The sequence below is a fragment of the Scyliorhinus torazame genome, chromosome 1 (genome assembly GCF_047496885.1).
Source record: "Scyliorhinus torazame isolate Kashiwa2021f chromosome 1, sScyTor2.1, whole genome shotgun sequence".
NCBI lineage: Eukaryota > Metazoa > Chordata > Chondrichthyes > Carcharhiniformes > Scyliorhinidae > Scyliorhinus > Scyliorhinus torazame.
This window is the reverse complement of record NC_092707.1, coordinates 124,024,966-124,043,460: the sequence shown is the minus strand read 5'-3', so window position 1 is coordinate 124,043,460 and position 18,495 is coordinate 124,024,966. Positions and strand designations below refer to the sequence as shown.

Here is an 18,495-nt window from a genome sequence, read left to right as displayed (position 1 = left end):
AAGAGATGCAATCTCCGATGTTCTCAAGTCTAAATATTGAGTTTGATATGAGGTGTTCCTTTCTCATTTTTAAGTTCACCGTCACAGGACAGTGAGAGATGGGAATCAAATAAATAGATTTTGCTGATTTTATTTGAGATTATACCTTCAGTTGATAAGTCATTTTTAAACTAATTTGCATTACTGGTTGTGAATTGTATGTGAGAATCTAATTAAATGTTGCACCTTTGGGTTAGGTTACCAGTCCAAATATTACAGCACAGATTCAATGTAGTTAATGCAATAATATTGGAAGTTCTTGTGTGAAGTAGAACAATGGGAACAATAACTGAGTCTTTGAATGTGGTTGCATTGAATTTATTCCCCCTCCTGCAGTATTTTCAAACAGCCTAACATATGCACAATTCAGGAAGGATGTGAAGGAGCTGTAGATGATGCAGAAAAGATTTACAAGAATAATTCCGGAAAGAAGGGATTTCAGTTATGCGGACAAGGAAAGTGGTGGCATAGTGGTAGTATTGCTGGATTAATAATCCAAAGACCCAAGGTGATGCTCTGGGTACCCGCGTTCGAATCCCACCAGGACAGATGGTGAAATTTGAATTGGGTAAAAATCTGGAGTCCAATGATGACCATGAAAGTATTGTAGATTGTTGTTAAAAACCCATCTGGTTCACGAATGTCCTTTAGTTTAGGGAAGGAAATCAGCTGTCCTTGCCCAGTCTGTCTCCAGATATACAGCAATGTAGTTGACTCTGAAACCACTCAGATCAAGAGCAATTAAGCATAGACAATATATTCTGACCCAACGATGCCCACATACCGTGAATGAATGAAAGGATAAATAGGTGAAACGGACTGTTCTCATTAAAGAAGAGGTTGAGAGGAGATTTAATAGAGATGTTTAAAATCATGACATGTATAGGGAGAAACTGTTCTCACTGGCAGAAAGGACACTAAGATTGGCAGAAGAACTAGAGGTGACGTGTGGGAAAAACCTTTTGTAATGTAGTCCGTGGTTAGGATGTGGGATGCACTGTCTGAGAGAGAAAGATTGGAGGCAGATTCAATCATGGCCTTCAAAAGGGAATTGGATAATTATCTGAAGAAAAATCAGTTGCTGGGATGCAGGGAAAAGGCAAGCAGTGGGACTTGCTGAGTTGCTCTTGCAGAGGGCTGACACAGATACCATGGGCCCAATGGCCTCCTGTGCTCAACCATTTTATGAATTTAGCCAATGACCCGACTTGAATTTGTTCCAGTGGACTAGTCCCTGCCACAGAAATATATAATCATTTCATTTAATATGTACTGCAGTGAAGAGGGTGGATGGACAGAGCAACGACTTAATATGGGTGAAATGTGGAATATAATGATTTACTGAGGGAAGTAATGTGTTCTCTTGGTAAATCAGCTGGGAGCATCTGTAGGGAGAGAAAAGAGCTAAGTTTTCGAGTCCGATGACTCTTTGTCAAAGCTTTAACAAAGAGTCATCGGACTGGAAACGTTAGCTCTTTTCTCTCCCTACAGATGCTGCCAGACTTGCTGAGATTTTCCAGCATTTTCTCTCTCGTAACCTGCGCATCTTTTGGGTTGTGGGGGTGAAACCCTCGCAGACATGGGGAGAATGTGCAAACTCCACACAGGCAGTGACCTACGGCCGTGATTCGAACCTGGGTCCTCAGCACCGTAGTCCCAGTGCTAACCACTGCGCCACCATGCTGCCCCAGATCCACTTTCATGACTCTGTCTGACTCTTGCATTTATTTTGATTCCAGAGCATATCTAACTCCCTCAATAGGAATCAAAGCAGTTCTTTCAACTGTTTTGTTCGGTCCATATTCACCCAACTCGTGCCAGTCTGTTCATAAGTCACAACTCTTAAGAGTGAAGGTAATTTTTAGGTTGGGGCAGCACGGCACCTCACAGCATCGAGGACCTGGGTTCGATCCCAGCCCCGGGTCACTGTCCGTGTGGAGTTTGCATATTCTCCCCGTGTCTGCGTGGGTCTCACCCCCACAACCCAAAAAGATGTGATGGGTAGGTGAATAGGCCACGCTAAATTGCTCCTTAATTGGGAAAAAAAAAAGAATTGCTGCCTCACAGAGCCAGGGACCCATATTTGATTCCTGCCTTGGGTGACTGTGTGGAGTTTGCACTTCGTCCCCGTGTCTGCATGGTTTTCCTCCCGGTGCTGTGGTTTCCTCCCACAGTCCAAAGAAGTGCAAGTTAGGCGAATTGCCCATGATAAAATTGCCACTTGTTGACAAAAGATGTGTAGCTTAGTGGGGTTACGGGGATAGGGCGGGCCTAGGAAGGGCGCTGTTTCAGAAGAAAGGTGTCTGCTGCTATGTGCAGACTGACCAGGAGAGTGTGGGAAAATAGTGTACTCACACAGAACACAAAGGTTTGAGTGTTTCGAGTTTGCACCCTCAGTATCCTGCTTTACGGCAGTGAGGTCTGGACAGTATATGCCAGCCACGACCAAAGCCTCGAGGTATTTCATCTTTCCTGCCTCAGATGGATCCTTGGCATCAGGTGGCAGGACTGTATCTCCAACATAGAAGTCCGCGAGGTAGCTAACATCCCCAGCATGTACGCCATACTAAGTCAGCGGTGCTTGAAATGGCTTGGAAATGTGAGCCACGTGGAGGATGGCAGGATCCCCAATGACATATTTTATAGCGACCAGACCCACTTGCTGCCCATCCCTTCGCTTTTGAAAGTGACTATTGAATTTGCTTCCACTGTCCTTTCAAATGACTCATTCCAGATCATCGTAACTCACTGCATAAAGAAAACAAAAGCCTCATTTCCAAATTAAATGCATCTGATTTAATGAGGATTCGGACAAAATGTCCAAGGATCAGCCCAATTCATAGAAATGTCTTCTCCAAAAATATTTTGGCTGAACCAAAAGCTGGTCAGTTTTCTTGTGTGAGTGTTTCCGTATAAAGAGTTTCAAAATATGCTTTATTTGACCTTTAGGGAAGTTGTATAAGAATTGCGACTATATTGAAGAACGACACAGACATCGATATGAGGTACAAGCTGCTTTGCTTTTCCTTGAACTTTCTGCAGTCTTTGTTTGAAAAACATGCAGCATTTTTATTATAACCTGTCCCCCCTCAAGCCTGTTCAGAGCATCAGCCCTGTCCTTGTCTTCCAATGTTCTCTGTTTTAAATGTGCGCTTCTCTCCTCTTCTAAATGGCTATTTTTAAATTTGCATTTCACGTTAATCCTTTTGCACCAAAACTTTCTTCCCAATTGGATTCCACCAAAAAGTTCTGCCTAACCACATTGAAACAAAGGACAAAAACACTCCAATATGTTGTATTGCAGGTGAATCCAGAAATGCGAAATAACTTCGAAGAGAAAGGATTTCGATTTGTTGGTCAGGATGTGGAGGGGGAACGAATGGAAATAATAGAACTCGACGGTAAGTGAAGCGATGTTTTGGTGGTAGAAAATGAGCTAATTCTTCTAAAGTACTGTGAATCACTGAGCGGAGTCCTTTTTGTAAAGTTTACTATTTGAAGCAATATTTTGGATAAAACATATACTCGCGTATTAAAATTTTGATTAAATCCCCAAGCTGCCGCCTGTAATGTTAAGTATATAACCTGAACAAATTTGGTGCTTGAATGTTACTTTGGGAAAAAGTTTCAGAAATTCAAATTTGAGGCATCTTTTAGTTTTATAGTCAATTCAGTTTTGAACATTCCTTTAAATTCAGTCTCTTGTCACACATTGCATGACAAAGTTACAAATTATGGTGTGCTTTCTGTAACTTCTATTGTGATCAAAATATTGTTAATGCTGCAGTGGAATGTCTTGGTTTTCTGATAATACATACAATTTCTTGACTAATTTTCTGAGTGCCTTTACTATTATTTCTGTAAGGCAAGTAAAGCTTATAGTTTGGCTCCGTTCAGTGGCCTTTGGAGTGGAAAAATCGTGCATCTCCAACAACAGCTCCTAGTGGGCAGATTGATGTGATATTTTCCAGGTTCTGGAAGTCATGGACCACAGTCCCACTTCCCTCGTCCTCCACTCATGGAGCAGATGGCCGCATTTTCCATGCCCTATGCAGATTGGGTTGAGTGCTTTGCACTCTTTCTGAGGGTGGTTGAAGCCAGGGACCTCAAGTCAGCTTTCAGTTGTTGGTTCCTTGTGCTTCATGCTCCCCACAAACAGTCTGTTCACAGCAACTGCACGAATATTAGCTGCCGTTTGCCAGAATCGTTGGTACGGTTTTGAGTGCTTTTTTTTGTCTTTGTGGTGAGGAAGGTTGGCGTTCGAGTACAAGCTTACCTGTTGACTCTCCTTCAAGGTTAAATAACTCTGATTCAAGTCATGTGAAGTTTTGTAATTGGGTGGATGCTTGTCTTTTTCAGAGCATCCCTATTTTGTTGGGGTCCAGTATCATCCAGAGTTTACCTCCAGACCCATGAAACCATCACCACCTTACTTTGGCCTGATGTTGGCCGCCTCAGGGAAACTTCAACGTTACTTGGAAAAGGGATGTAGACTGTCGCCAAGGTAATTGTCTGTTCTATTGTAAATATATGAATATCGGCATGAGCTTTCTGATTGATTCAGTGTAAGCTCACAACTGAGCTTTTTTTATTGACTTGTAGTTTTATCAATTGTGGTTGGTTTAAAAAAAGCCATTCTCTAAGATATAGTTGCCACGATTGACATGATTAGGAAATTGGTTGAGTGGCAGGCGACAGAGAGTGGGGATAATGGGCAATTACTCTAATTGGCAGGAAGTGACTAATGGTGTTCCACAGGGATCTGAGTTGGGTCTCAATTATTTAAACTTTTCATTATTGACTTGGATGGTGGCATGGGAAGTTGTATATCTACATTTGTGGATGATACAAAGTTAGGTGGCATTGTAGACAGCCTAGATGATAGCATAAAATTGCAAGGAAATATTGACAGACTAGAAGAACGGGCAAAACTGTGTCAGATGGAATTTAATATAAGCAGGTGTGAGGTTATCCATTTTGAACCAAAAAAGGATAGAGCAGAGTATTTTCTAAATGGAAAGAGGTTAGGTATAGTGGATGTCCAAAGAGATTTGGGGGCTCAGGTACATAGACCCTTAAAATGCCAGGAAAAAGTGCAGAAAATAATCAAAAAGGCTAATGGAATGCTAGCATTAATGGAATGCTAGCATTAATGGAATGCTAGCATTAATGGAATGCTAGCATTAATATGGAATATAAAGACACAAGGGTTACGCTGCAGCTATACAAAACCTTAGTTAGGCTCCACTTGGAGTACTGTGAACAGTTCTGGGCACCACACTTTAGGAAGGATATTTTGGCCTTGGAGTGAGTACAACGTTGGTTTACAGAAATACCTGGATTACAGGGGTTGAGTTACGAGGAGAGATTACTCAAATTAGACCTGATTTTGCTAAAATTTAGAAGGTTATGGGTGATCCGATCGAAGTATTCAAGGTTTTACAGGAAAAGACAGCGTAGATAAAGGTAAACTATTTCCACTGGTTCGAGATTCTGAAACTAGGGGACATTGTCTCAAAATCAGGGCTGGACCATTCAGGAGAGATGTTAGGACGAACGTCTTCACTCAAAGGGTGGTAGAGGTTTGGAACTTTCTCCCACAAACAACAGTTGAACCTAGAACAGTGGCTCATTTTAAATCTGAGATAGATTTTTGTGAAGCAAAAATATTCTCAATATGGGCTGAAGGCATGTATATAGAGTTAGGTCGCAGATCAGCCATGACCTCATTGAATAAGAACAAAGAAAAATTACAGCACAGGAGCAGGCCCTTCGGTCCTCCAAGCCTACGCCGATCCAGATCCTCTAAAACTGTTGCCTATTTTCTAAGGATCTGTATCCCTCTGCTCCCTGCCCATTCATGTATCTGTCTAGATACATCTTAAATGACGCTATCGTGCCCGCCTCTACCACCTCCGCCGGCAATGCGTTCCAGGCACCCACCACCCTCTGCGTAAAGAACTTTCCACGCATATAAGAACAAGGAGTAGGCCATCTGGCCCCTCGAGCCTGCTCCACCATTCAATGAGATCATGGCTGATCTTTTGTGGACTCAGCTCCACTTTCCGGCCTGAACACCATAACCCTTAATCCCTTTATTCTTCAAAAAACTATCCATCTTTATCTTAAAAACATTGAATGAAGGAGCCTCTACTGCTTCACTAGGCAAGGAATTCCATAGATTCACAACCCGTTGGGTGAAGAAGTTCCTCCTAAACTCAGTCCTAAATCTACTTCCCCTTATTTTGAGGCTATGGCCCCTAGTTCTGCTTTCACCCGCCAGTGGAAACCAACCTGCCCGCATCTATCCTATCTATTCCCTTCATAATTTTATATGTTTCTATAAGATCCCCCCTCATCCTTCTAAATTCCAACGAGTACAGTCCCAGTCTACTCAACCTCTCCTCGTAATCCAACCCCTTCAGCTCTGGGATTAACCTAGTGAATCTCCTCTACACACCCTCTAGTGCCAGTACGTCCTTTCTCAAGTAAGGAGACCAAAACTGAACACACTACTCCAGGCGTGGCCTCACTAACACCTTATACAATTGCAGCATAACCTCCCTAGTCTTAAACTCCATCCCTCTAGCAATGAAGGACAAAATTCCATTTGCCTTCTTAATCACCTGTTGCACCTGTAAACCAACTTTTTGCGACTCCTGCACTAGCACACCGAGGTCTCTCTGCACGGCAGCATGTTTTAATATTTTATCATTTAAATAATAATCCCTTTTGCTGTTATTCTACCAAAATGGATAACCTCACATTTGTCAACATTGTATTCCATCTGCCAGAACCTAGCCCATTTCCTTAGCCTATCCAAATCCCTCTGCAGACTTTCAGTATCCTCTGCACTTTTTGCTTTACCACTCATCTTAATGTCGTCTGCAAACTTGGGCACATTGCCCTTGGTCCCCAACTCCAAATCATCTATGTAAATTGTGAACAATTATGGGCCCAACACTGATCCCTGAGGGACACCACTAGCTACTGATTGCCAACCAGAGAAACACCCATTAATCCCCACTCTTTGCTTTCTATTAATTAACCAATCCTCTATCCATGCTACTACTTTCCCCTTAATGCCATGCATCTTTATCTTATGCAGCAACCTTTTCTGTGGCACCTTGTCAAAGACTTTCTGGAAATCCAGATATACCACATCCATTGGCTCCCCGTTATCTACCGCACTGGTAATGTCCTAAAAAAATTCCACTAAATTAGTTAGGCATGGCCTGCCCTTTATGAACCCATGCTGCGTCTGTCCAATGGGACAATTTCCATCCAGATGCCTCGCTATTTCTTCCTTGATGATAGATTCCAGCATCTTCCCTACTACCGAAGTTAAGCTCTCTGGCCTATAATTACCCGCTTTCTGTCTACCTCCTTTTTTAAACAGTGGTGTCACGTTTGGTAATTTCCAATCCACCGGGACCACCCCAGAGCCTCGTGAATTTTGGTAACTTATCACTAGCGCATTTGCAATTTCCCTAGCCATCTTTTTTAGCACTCTGGGATGCATTCCATTTGGCCAGGAGACTTGTCTACCTTTAGCCCATTAGCTTGCCCATCTCTACCTCCTTAGTGATAACAATCCTCTCAAGGTCCTCACCTGTCATATCCTCATTTCTATCAGTCACTGGCATGTTATTTGTATCTTCTACTGTGAAGACCGACCCAAAAAACCTGTTCAGTTCCTCAGCCATTTCTTCATCTCCCATTATTAAATCTCCCTTCTCATCCTCTAAAGGACCAATATTTACCTTAGCCACTCTTTTTTGTTTTATATATTTGTAGAAACTTTTACTATATGTTTTTATATTCTGAGCAAGTTTACTCTCATAATCTAACTTACTCTTCTTTATAGCTTTTTTAGTAGCTTTCTGTTGCCCCCTAAAGATTTCCCAGTCCTCTAGTCTCCCACTAATCTTTGCTACTTTGTATGCTTTTCCCTTCAATTTGATACTCTCCCTTATTTCCTTAGATATCCACAGTCGATTTTCCCTCTTTCTACCGTCCTTCCTTTTTGTTGGTATAAACCTTTGCTGAGCACTCGCTTGGAAGGTTCTCCACTGTTCCTCAACTGTTTCACCATAAAGTCTTTGCTCCCAGTCTACCTTGGCTAGTTCTTCTCTCATCCCATTGTAATCTCCTTTGTTTAAGCACAAAACACTAGTGTTTGATTTTACCTTCTCACCCTCCATCTGTATTTTAAATTCCACCATATTGTGATTGCTCCTTCCGAGAGGATCCCTAACTATGAGATCCTGAATCAATCCTGTCTCATTACACAGGACTAGATCTAGGACCGCTTGTTCACTCGTAGGTTCCATTACATACTGTTCTCGGAAACTATCACGGATACATTCTATAAACTCCTCCTCAAGGCTGCCTTGACCGTCCTGGTTAAACCAATCGACATGTAGATTAAAATCCCCCATGATAACTGCTGTACCATTTCTACATGCATCAGCTATTTCTTTGTTTATTGCCTGCCCCACCATAATGTTACTATTTGGTGGCCTATAGACTACTCCTATCAGTGACTTTTTCACCTTACTATTCCTGATTTCCACCCAAATAGATTCAACCTTATCCTCCATAGCACCGATGTCATCCCTTACTATTGCCTGGATGTCATCCTTAAATAACAGAGCTACACCATCTCCCTTACCATCCACTCTGTCCTTCCGAATAGTTTGATACCCTCGGATATTTAACTCCCAGTCGTGACCATCCTTTAACCATGTTTCAGTAATGGCCACTAAGTCATAGTCTCCCTTAAACTTTTCCCCTCTCACCTTGAACTCGTGACACCTAGTAAATGAGTCCCCCACTCTGGGAAAAAGCTTCTTGCTATCCACCCTGTCTATACGTCTCATGATTTTGTACACCTCAATGAGGTCCCCCCTCAACCTCCGTCTTTCTAATGAAAATAATCCTAATCTACTCAACCTCTCTTCATAGCTAGCGCCCTCCATACCAGGCAACATCCTGGTGAACCTCTCCTGCACCTTCTCCAAAGCATCCACATCCTTTTGGTAATGTGGCGACCAGAACTGCACGCAGTATTCCAAATGTGGCCGAACCAAAGTCTTATACAACTGTAACATGACCTGCCAACTCTTGGACTCAATACCCCTTCCGATGAAGGAAAGCATGCCGTATGCCTTCTTATCGACCTGCGCAGCCACTTTCAGGGTACAATGGACCTGAACTCCCAGATGTCTCTATACATCAATTTTCCCCAGGGCTTTTTCATTTACCGTATAGTTCGCTCTTCAATTGGATCTTCCAAAATGCATCACCTCGCATTTGCCCAGATTGAACTCCATCTGCCATTTCTCCGCCCAACTCTCCAATCTATCTATATTCTGCTGTATTCTCTGACAGTCCCCTTCACTATCAGCTACCCCACCAATCTTAGTGTCATCTGCAAACTTGCTAATCAGACCACCTATACCTTCCTCCAGATCATTTATGTATATCACAAACACTGGTCCCAGCACGGATTCCTGTGGAACACCACTGGTCACAGTTCTCCATTGTGAGAAACTCCCTTCCACTACTACTACTCTGTCTCCTGTTGCCCAGCCAGTTCTTTATCCATAGCAAGTACACCCTGGACCCCATGAGACTTCACTTTCTCCATCAGCCGACCATGGGGAACCTGATCAAATGCCTTACTGAAGTCCATGTATATGACATCTACAGCCCTTCCCTCATCAATCAACTTTGTCACTTCCTTAAAGAATTCTATTAAGTTGGTAAGACATGACCTTCCCTGCACAAAACCATGTTGCCTTTCACTGATAAGCCCATTTTCTTCCAAATAGATCCTATCCCTCAGTATCTTCTCCAGCAGCTTCCCTACCACTGATGTCAGGCTCACAGGTCTATAATTATCTGAATTATCCCTGCTACCCTTCTTAAACAAGGGGACAACATTAGCAATTCTCCGGTACCTCACCCGTGTTCAAGGAACCCGTGGGCAGCACGGTAGCATTGTGGATAGCACAATTGCTTCACAGCTCCAGGGTCCCAGGTTCGATTCCGGCTTGGGTCACTGTCTGTGCGGAGTCTGCACGTCCTCCCCGTGTGTGCGTGGGTTTCCTCTGGGTGCTCCGGTTTCCTCCCACAGTCCAAAGATGTGCAGGTTAGGTGGATTGGCTGTGATAAATTGCCCTTAGTGTCCAAAATTGCCCTTAGTGTTGGGTGGGGTTACTGGGTTATGGGGATAGGGTGGCGGTGTTGACCTTGGGTAGGGTGCTCTTTCCAAGAGCCGGTGCAGACTCGATGGGCTGAATGGCCTCCTTCTGCACTGTAAATTCTATGAAATATCTGTTAAGGCCCCAGCTATTTCCTCGCTCACTTCGCTCAGTAACCTGGGATAGATCCCATCCGGACCTGGGGACTTGTCCACCTTAATGCCTTTTAGAATACCCAACACATCCTTCCTCCTTACGCCGACTTGACCTAGAGTAATCAAACATCTATCCCTAACCTCAACATCCGTCATGTCCCTCGCCTCGGTGAATATCGATGCAAAGTACTCGTTAAGAATCTCACCCATTTTCTCTGACTCCACACATAACTTTCCTCCTTTGTCCTTGAGTGGGCCAACCCTTTCTCTAGTTACCCTCTTGCTCCTTATATATGAATAAATGGCTTTGGGATTGTCCTTAACCCTGTTTGCTAAAGATATTTCATGACCCCTTTTAGCCCTCTTGATTCAACATTTCAGATTGGTCCTACGTTCCCGATATTTTTCCAAAGCTTCATCAGCCTTCAGTCGCCTAGACCTTATGTATGCTTCCTTTTTCCTCTTAGCTAGTCTCACAATTTCACCTGTCATCCATGGTCCCCTAATCTTGCCATTTCTATCCCTCATTTTCACAGGGCCATGTCTGTCCTGCACTCTAATCAACCTCTCTTTAAAAGCCTCCCACATATCAAATGTGGATTTACCTTCAAAAGCTGCTCCCAATCCACTTTCCCCAGCTCCTGACGAATTTTGGTATAGTTGGCCTTCCCCCAATTTAGCACTCTTCCTTTAGGACCACTCTCGTCTTTGTCCATGTGTATTCTAAAACTTACGGAATTGTGATCGCTATTCCCAAAGTAATCCCCGACTGAAACTTCAACCACCTGGAGGGGCTCACTCCACAACACCAGGTCCAGTATGGCCCCTACGCGAGTTGAACTATTTACATACTGCTCTTGAAAACCCTCCTGATGCTCCTTACAAATTCTGCTCCATCTAGACTTCTGACACTAAGTGTATCCCAGTCAATGTTGGGAAAATGAAAATCTCCTATCACCACCACCCTGTTGCCCCTACATCTTTCCATAATCTGTTTACATATTTGTACCTCTAAATCACGCTCGCTGTTGGGAGGTCTGTAGTAAAGCCCCAACATTGTTCCCGCACCTTTCCTATTTCTGAGCTCTGCCCATATCGCCTCACTGCTCAAGTCCTCCATAGTGCCCTCCTTCAGCACAGCTGTGATATCCTCTCTGACCAATAATGCAACTCCTCCACCCCTTTTACCTCTCTATCCTGCCTGCAGCATCGATATCCTGGGATATTTAGTTGTCAATCATGCCCTTCCCTCAACCAAGTCTCAATAATAGCAATAACATCATACTCCCAGGTACTAATCCAAGCCCTAAGTTCATCTGCCTTACCTACTACACTTCTTGCATTAAAACAAATGCACCTCAGACCACCAGTCTCTTTGCGTTCATCATCTGCTCCCTGCCTACTCTTCCCCTTAGTCACGCTGACTTCATGATCTAGTTCCTTACAGGCTTTAGTTACTACCTCCTTACTATCCACTAACCTCTTCATTTGGTTCCCATCCCCCTGCCACATTAGTTTAAACCCTCCCCAACAGCGTTAGCAAAAGCACCCCCAAGGACATTGGTTCCAGTCCGGCCCAGGTGTAGACCGTCCAATTTGTAGTAGACCCACCTCCCCCAGATCCGGTCCCAATGTCCCAAAAATCTGAACCCCTCCCTCCTGCACCATTTCTCAATCCACGCATTCATCCTGCCTATTCTTTCATTTCTACTCTGACTACCACGTGGCACTGGTAGCAATCCTGAGATTACTACCTCTGAGGTCAGACTTTTTAACTTGGTTCCTAACACCCTAAATTCTGCTTGTAGGACCTCATCCCATTTTTTACCTATATCATTGGTGCCTATATGCACGACAACTGGCTGTTCACCCTCCCCCTTCAGAATGTTCTGCAGCCGATCTGAGACATCCCTGACCCGTGCACCTGGGAGGCAAATTACCATTCGGGAGTCTCGTTTTCGACCACAGAACCGCCTATCTACTCCCCTTACAATTGATTCCCCTATGACTATAGCCCTTCCACTCTTTTTCCCGCCCTTCGGTACAGCAGAGCCAGCCACGGTGCCATGAACCTGGCTACTGCTGCCTACGCCTGTTCTTATGTTCCTCAGTCGCCCACATCATTGAGAGGAATGGCAAAATTATTGTAAAGGGAAGGTAGATAAACACCTCGAAGAAAGGAATGGAAGGAAATGCTGTTGGGATCGGAGGAAGTAGGGTGGTAAATAGTCTAAATACCAGCATTAGGTTGAATGGCCAGCCTCTGTATGGTGAATTCTGTGTAATTCACAAAATATACAAAAATAATGTAGTCAGTTATAACTCTAAATGCCCATTGGCAGGTTTCCTGCTCCTTGCACAACCTCCCTTCTCTCTCTCTCTTCAACGCTTCAAGCGGTTTCAGCGCTTCCCTTCTGCTCATCGCTAAATTCCACATCCATCGCATTTCTCACAGCTTGGCCTACAAAGGTATCACTGATGACGCATCTGTTTCATCTCCTATTTGTTGAAGCCATTTACTGTTTCAATCAAATGGCAAGTTTGTACACAAAAGCTTGACAGGCGCATATAAATTTCAGACAAACATGCCTGCACTGTAAATGGGATCGGATTGCTGTAAAATTTATCAGCAGTGTGTAACCACAGCTTCCCTTGGGAAAAAAAAAATGCAATTTGCCCATTGTAGGCCTATGGGGAATAATTCTGCACATATATCAGTTTACAGCACATTTTTATGCACGGGACTGGTTGAAAGTGTAATCATTGTAATGTTCAGAAGCTGAATTGTCAGAACAAAGAACATTTTCATGTTTTGACATGTAGTTCTGAACCTCTTAATATTAAATATCAATTGTCCTCAGTTAACATGTTTAGATGGCCCATCTGGTCGCATTGCTTTGAATGGGAGTGATTGCTAACAGCGGGAGAATTTTAAATGATCACATTCCTCCGCTTCTAGAATTTAACGAGACTTTCATTTGTTTTTAAAACTTTTCACAAGGCAAATGCTTGCAGGTTAAAAATATGTTTTAAATTGATCACACTGAGGCACTGAAGCCAATTGGACAAGGAAAGATCCCAGTTTGATTTGTGCTGCCCAGTATTTCAAGCTGATCCCTGCCAGTTGATCTGCTGCAATAACTCTGGGTAAAGGAAGGGAACATACAGGCCTTCCCCTCTTAATCTCTAAATAAGGCGTGCTTGGGAGTGGGGGAGGGAGGGGTGAAAAGGGGGGGGGGCCCGTAACAAAAAAAATAGTTTACTTCTCCCCGCCCCCCCCACCGCCCCCCCCGCCAGCAAGTTAATATCATGTGTTTCTGCTCTCCAGAGATACATACAGTGATCAAAGTGGAAGCAGCTCACCAGATTCTGAAATTGTTGATTTAAAGCTGTCAGCTATTCTACAACAAGAGTAATATTTGGTAAGTTTGATAACCAGTCTTGGATTTTGGAATTGTCCTGGTATCCTCTACTCTGGTTAACAGCAGACATCTGCAGAGATCACAACTATTTTGGATGGTGCTTCTTTGCGAAAGGATTTGCACAATATAAGGAGAGAGATTTTAAGTATCTGTCTGAAGATACTTTTTTCAAAATTCTGAGTGCTCAATAGTTTTTTTCCAATTAAGGGGCAATTTAGCGTGGCCAATCCACCAACTCTGCACATCTTTAGGTTGTGGGGACGAAACCCACGGGGAGAATGTGCAAACTCCACACAGACAGTGACCCAGTGTCGGGATCGAACCCGGGTCCTCAGCGCCATCGGCAGCAGTGCTAATCACTGCGCCACCTTGTTTCCCCCTTAAGATAAAGTGATATTACTAAAGCTGCTTCTTGCTTGAAAAAATACATTGGCAAACTTTTCAAATTCGAGAAATTGTTTCAGCTTGACTTATCTCATGATCTCCAAGCTTCCCAACTACTCATTGCAGCCAGTGAAACACTTTTGAAGTATTATTATTGATGGAAATTCAGCAGTTAATTTATTCAACAGCCCAGGAATAACATTATGATAGGCCAGGTGACCTATTTAAGTGATGTTACCTAAGGGATCAACACTGGCCAAGGTATAGAGAACGTCCCAGCTCTCCTTCAAAAAGGACCCTGAAATCTATGGCCCCATGCAAAGCCACCTTTGATTAATTGGGGTTGAGGGTGGCAGCTTTTCCCTATTTTCTTTTCCAGACCTTTATATTTCACTATTGCATTCACTAAGTTGAGCAATGTCCAAGTTGGACAGCGGAACTTTGTATCCCGTCTATCCTATTTCGCTGCTGCTGATGTCTGATTCAAATCTTCACCTACCACTACAAATTGGAGAACACTGCATCTGATGAACTATTCGCCTGCTGCCCAGCTGGTTTGGTTGGGATAGGTATTGAGCAGGTGAGCTTCACAGGCAAGGGAGATCCCAGAAGATTAGATCTCTTCTGGGCTGAGCTTAGTCAGAGCAACAGTAAATGCTATATTGGGCCTTTACCCTGGGACTTGAGAAGGGACAAATATGTCAAGATTCTTGTTCCTAATTGCTATCGAGTGACCATCCAGAAAACAGATATGACTTGAGGGCAAGATTAGATTTGACTGAGAGAGAGTTGGGTTGCTGACACCATAGACTTTCAGGGAAGATGGCAACTTGGTTGAAATACTCGAGAATGGCACATGTAAAATTGTACCAACCTGGACTTTCAGGAGCAAAGGGAGAAAGTTGGTGGAAAAGATTATTTTTAGTTTGTAAATAAGAACTCAGAGCAGAAGTAGTCCATACAGCCCTCAAGCTTGTTCCACTAGTCAATAAGATCATGCTTCAATTTCCATGTCAGCCCTACATCCCTCTCACATCCTTGATCCATTAGTGCTCAAAAGTTATATTGTTCTTAATATTGAATATACCCATCGGTTGAGCATCCATATCTCTTCTCATTGGAAAATTCTGAAGATCTACCATTCTCTGAGCAAAGACATTTTAATCCTAAATGACTGACCTAAGACTATGCTCATTCTCCTGGTTCTAGACTTTTAAATCTCTCTCTCTCTCTCTCTCTCTCTCTCTCTTTATCCAGGTGTTGTTTAAGTCCACAGATCTGAAGCATTGGCAATTGAACGTCAACATCCGTTTAATTTTACAGTATTACATATTCCCGCTGATGCTTTGGTCTGTCAATCTTGTCCACACAGCACGCTGTCAGAGAGAACCATCATTTGTTTAATTTTGTGTTGCTGTATAATGTAAAACAGTGAAAAATCTTTATAAAAGGAATTACCATTTGTTCACACATCTTGACAGCCTGCGTAGATTTTAGAGTTAAGTTTTTGAATCTTGGATTTTTCTACAGCTACATAAAATCAAAGTAACATATTGTATTGGAATTAGTAAACTGGATCATGTGGCATTCATTTGGGACAGTGCTATGTAACACCAGTTGTTCATCTTGAAAAGTTCCCATCTCCCAAACTCCATTTTAAGTTTCTGGCCAGTTGTATTTTTCTTTCAACACTACCTCTTCAAAAAGTGACCTGAACAATGTACTGCTTTATTTTTATTTAGACTCCTGTGTCTAGTTTAAGCTCCTCCTGATGTATTTTCTTTACACCTCAATATGTTGCAGTTGTATATGTGGGGTTGGAAGGATTGCATTATTCTGTTTAGCTTCTACTATTACACTTGCTGTGAAACTGTGACTGTTAAAGTTCATTTGATATTGGTGAAAGATTTAACTTTTTATTTTTACACAAAGGTGGAAATGCTTGATTTTATTGAGAATGTAATCACACTACTGCCATGCAAGACAAAGATTTGGCTGTAATTGGGGTTGCAATACTGTCTATTTCATGTTTCCATCATTCCAATCAAGTGAGCGACAGCTGATTTATATCGATCTGAGCAGACGTGGAACATTTTAAAATATGCAGCCTAATTACTCAGGACTTCAGCCTTGTTCCAGTAAATAAATCTGATAATCACTCGGAGCGGAACCAGTATTACAGAAAGGTTGTCTCAAAAGTTCCCAATCCCAAAATGTGGTCACACTCCCTTCAGACCATTCCAGATATTTACCACCATCTCTTCACCAAGCGGAATGTAATAGGGGCTGCTTGTTTTAATCGGCCAAGTCGTCTTAACACCACAGCCAGCCACCTTGGTAACCAACTATGCGCAGCCACCTTGGTAACCAACCATGCCCGGCCACCTTGGTAATCCTTCAGGGAATGTTCCTCATGAAAGTGACAATGAACCCTGTTGGTCACCTAGCCTCTGTTTGTGTTCTCTCTATGGATTCAAAGTTGGAATTGGATGGGAGCACATCAGAATGGACAACTGTACCAGAATTGTGTACAAAAATCTTTTAAGGCCAAGTCATAGGTGGAAACTTGCTTAAACACTCTTTGTAGTTGGAGCGAGAACTTTTGAAATACCCTCCCCCATCCACAGGCTTTCAACAAATATAGAATTAAACACATTTTATGCCTCTGTTTTTGTGTCACCCCCAACTTAAACTGATCTAACTTGGCTTGAGAGGGTAGGTGCTGAATGGCAGTTTCCCCAGGCTGAGTAAGCTAGAAAAAGAGGTCACAGTATTGGGATGAGGAGTCAACCATTTGAGAATGAGATGAGGATAAATCTCTTCATTCTGAGGGTTGTAAATCTTTTGGATTCATTATCCCAGGGAGCTGTTAGTGCTCAGTTGTCGAGTATATTCAAGACACATTGATTTTTGGGCGCTGACGGAATTGAGGGTGAGTCCAGGAAGGTGCTGTCACGTTAGATCAGCCATCACCTTGTTAATTGGCAGAGCAAGCTTGCTTCCCGCTCCCATTTCTTAGGTAACTTTAAATTGATGCTCAGGTAAAGGTGGTGGCTAAATGCTTGGTTTAGTCAGAAACAAAGTAAGTGGAATTGCCCAAAGTTCATTTGCCTCCTTGATGATACCTACAAACTAGTATGCAAGGAGCTCAGATTTAACAAGCTTGGCGCAGGTGGGTGTAACACACATGCTTCTAACTGGCAAAACAAAAATACATTTCCTCCATGGTTACTACTCCTCCACCCCCCACCCCTGCCCCCAACATCTTAAAAGAAGAGTCCGAATCTATCGATGCATTATTCCCATTTAATATTTCTTGGGTTCGGAGCTCCCCTCATTCTGTTATTACTTTGAGCTGACTGGGATAAGCCACAGCTGGAGAATGAACTTTGTGGGATGTAGGTCGCTGCTGACTGTCCCTCCAGTAGCAGCAAACTTGAAATAAAACTGTGCCTGCTTTTATATTTCATCATGGAAACAAACTCTTAATAATATAATCTTGAAATAAAAATGAATGGAAAAATTGTACCGTTTTAAGATCTGTGTATTATGCTTTTTTTTAATTTTATGGAGCACTTTTGGTTGACATTCTTTTTACCAGTTGTGTTTGCTAACTAGGTTCGTGGTAGCAACTCTTTGGTGCTTTGCACATCGAGGAAAGCCGATTTTGTGCAGTTGTCCATTTTAATTTCAGAAAACTTGTGACTGCTATTGATGTTGCCAACAGGTAGTTGGGTTAATGTGGCCAGTATCTGGGTTTCATTATTTCAAGATTTCTATATTTAAACTGTGATCTCACCTGACACTGCTCAGAACAGATTTTTAATCAGCTGCTAATCTGGACCGTTTCTTTTTCTGTCTGCAGCACAATTTTAACATACAGCAATGGTGGTTACATCATAAACAATAATTCCTCCAAGTAACAATGATATGGCATATGCAGTGCAGCAATAGATAATTTGGTCCAATCAGTCCATGTGGCCTTTGTTCTCCACTCGAGCTTCCTCCCATCCTTCCTGATTTAGCTCTTATCAGCACATCCCTCTATTGCATTCTCGTTGGTGCACTTATTTAGCTTCTCCTTAAATGTACCTGCACTATTCACCTCAAATATTCCTTGTGTTAGTGACTTTCACCTCAGCACGCTGTGGGTAAAAGATATTTCTTCTGAATTTCCTATTTCATTTCTTGTTGATTATCTTATATTGGTGGCTTCTAATTTTGTACATTAGAAATTATATAAACTATTTGTGACAGAGGGCGGTACGGTGGCGCATTGGTTAGCGC

At 42.7% G+C, this 18,495-nt stretch overlaps 1 protein-coding gene across 9 annotated transcripts in view; it reads left to right on the top strand.

The window, feature by feature from the left end:
• The window catches only part of LOC140411725 (CTP synthase 1), a 97,250-nt gene that overhangs the window by 48,909 nt on the left and 29,846 nt on the right, over positions 1-18,495 (top strand). For 5 of the 9 annotated variants that reach the window (XM_072500759.1, XM_072500766.1, XM_072500731.1 and 2 more), the window contains 5 exons: positions 2,989-3,044; positions 3,344-3,440; positions 4,399-4,543; positions 13,731-13,824; positions 15,466-17,741. In XM_072500759.1, coding sequence (XP_072356860.1) covers positions 2,989-3,044; positions 3,344-3,440; positions 4,399-4,543; positions 13,731-13,818 — 386 coding nt within the window. In that variant the 3' untranslated portion in view covers positions 13,819-13,824; positions 15,466-17,741. Of the gene's footprint in view, positions 1-2,988; positions 3,045-3,343; positions 3,441-4,398; positions 4,544-13,730; positions 13,825-15,465; positions 17,742-18,495 lie in introns of those variants that run through there. The other 4 variants (XR_011940988.1, XM_072500734.1, XM_072500753.1 and 1 more) reach the window with 3 other exon arrangements.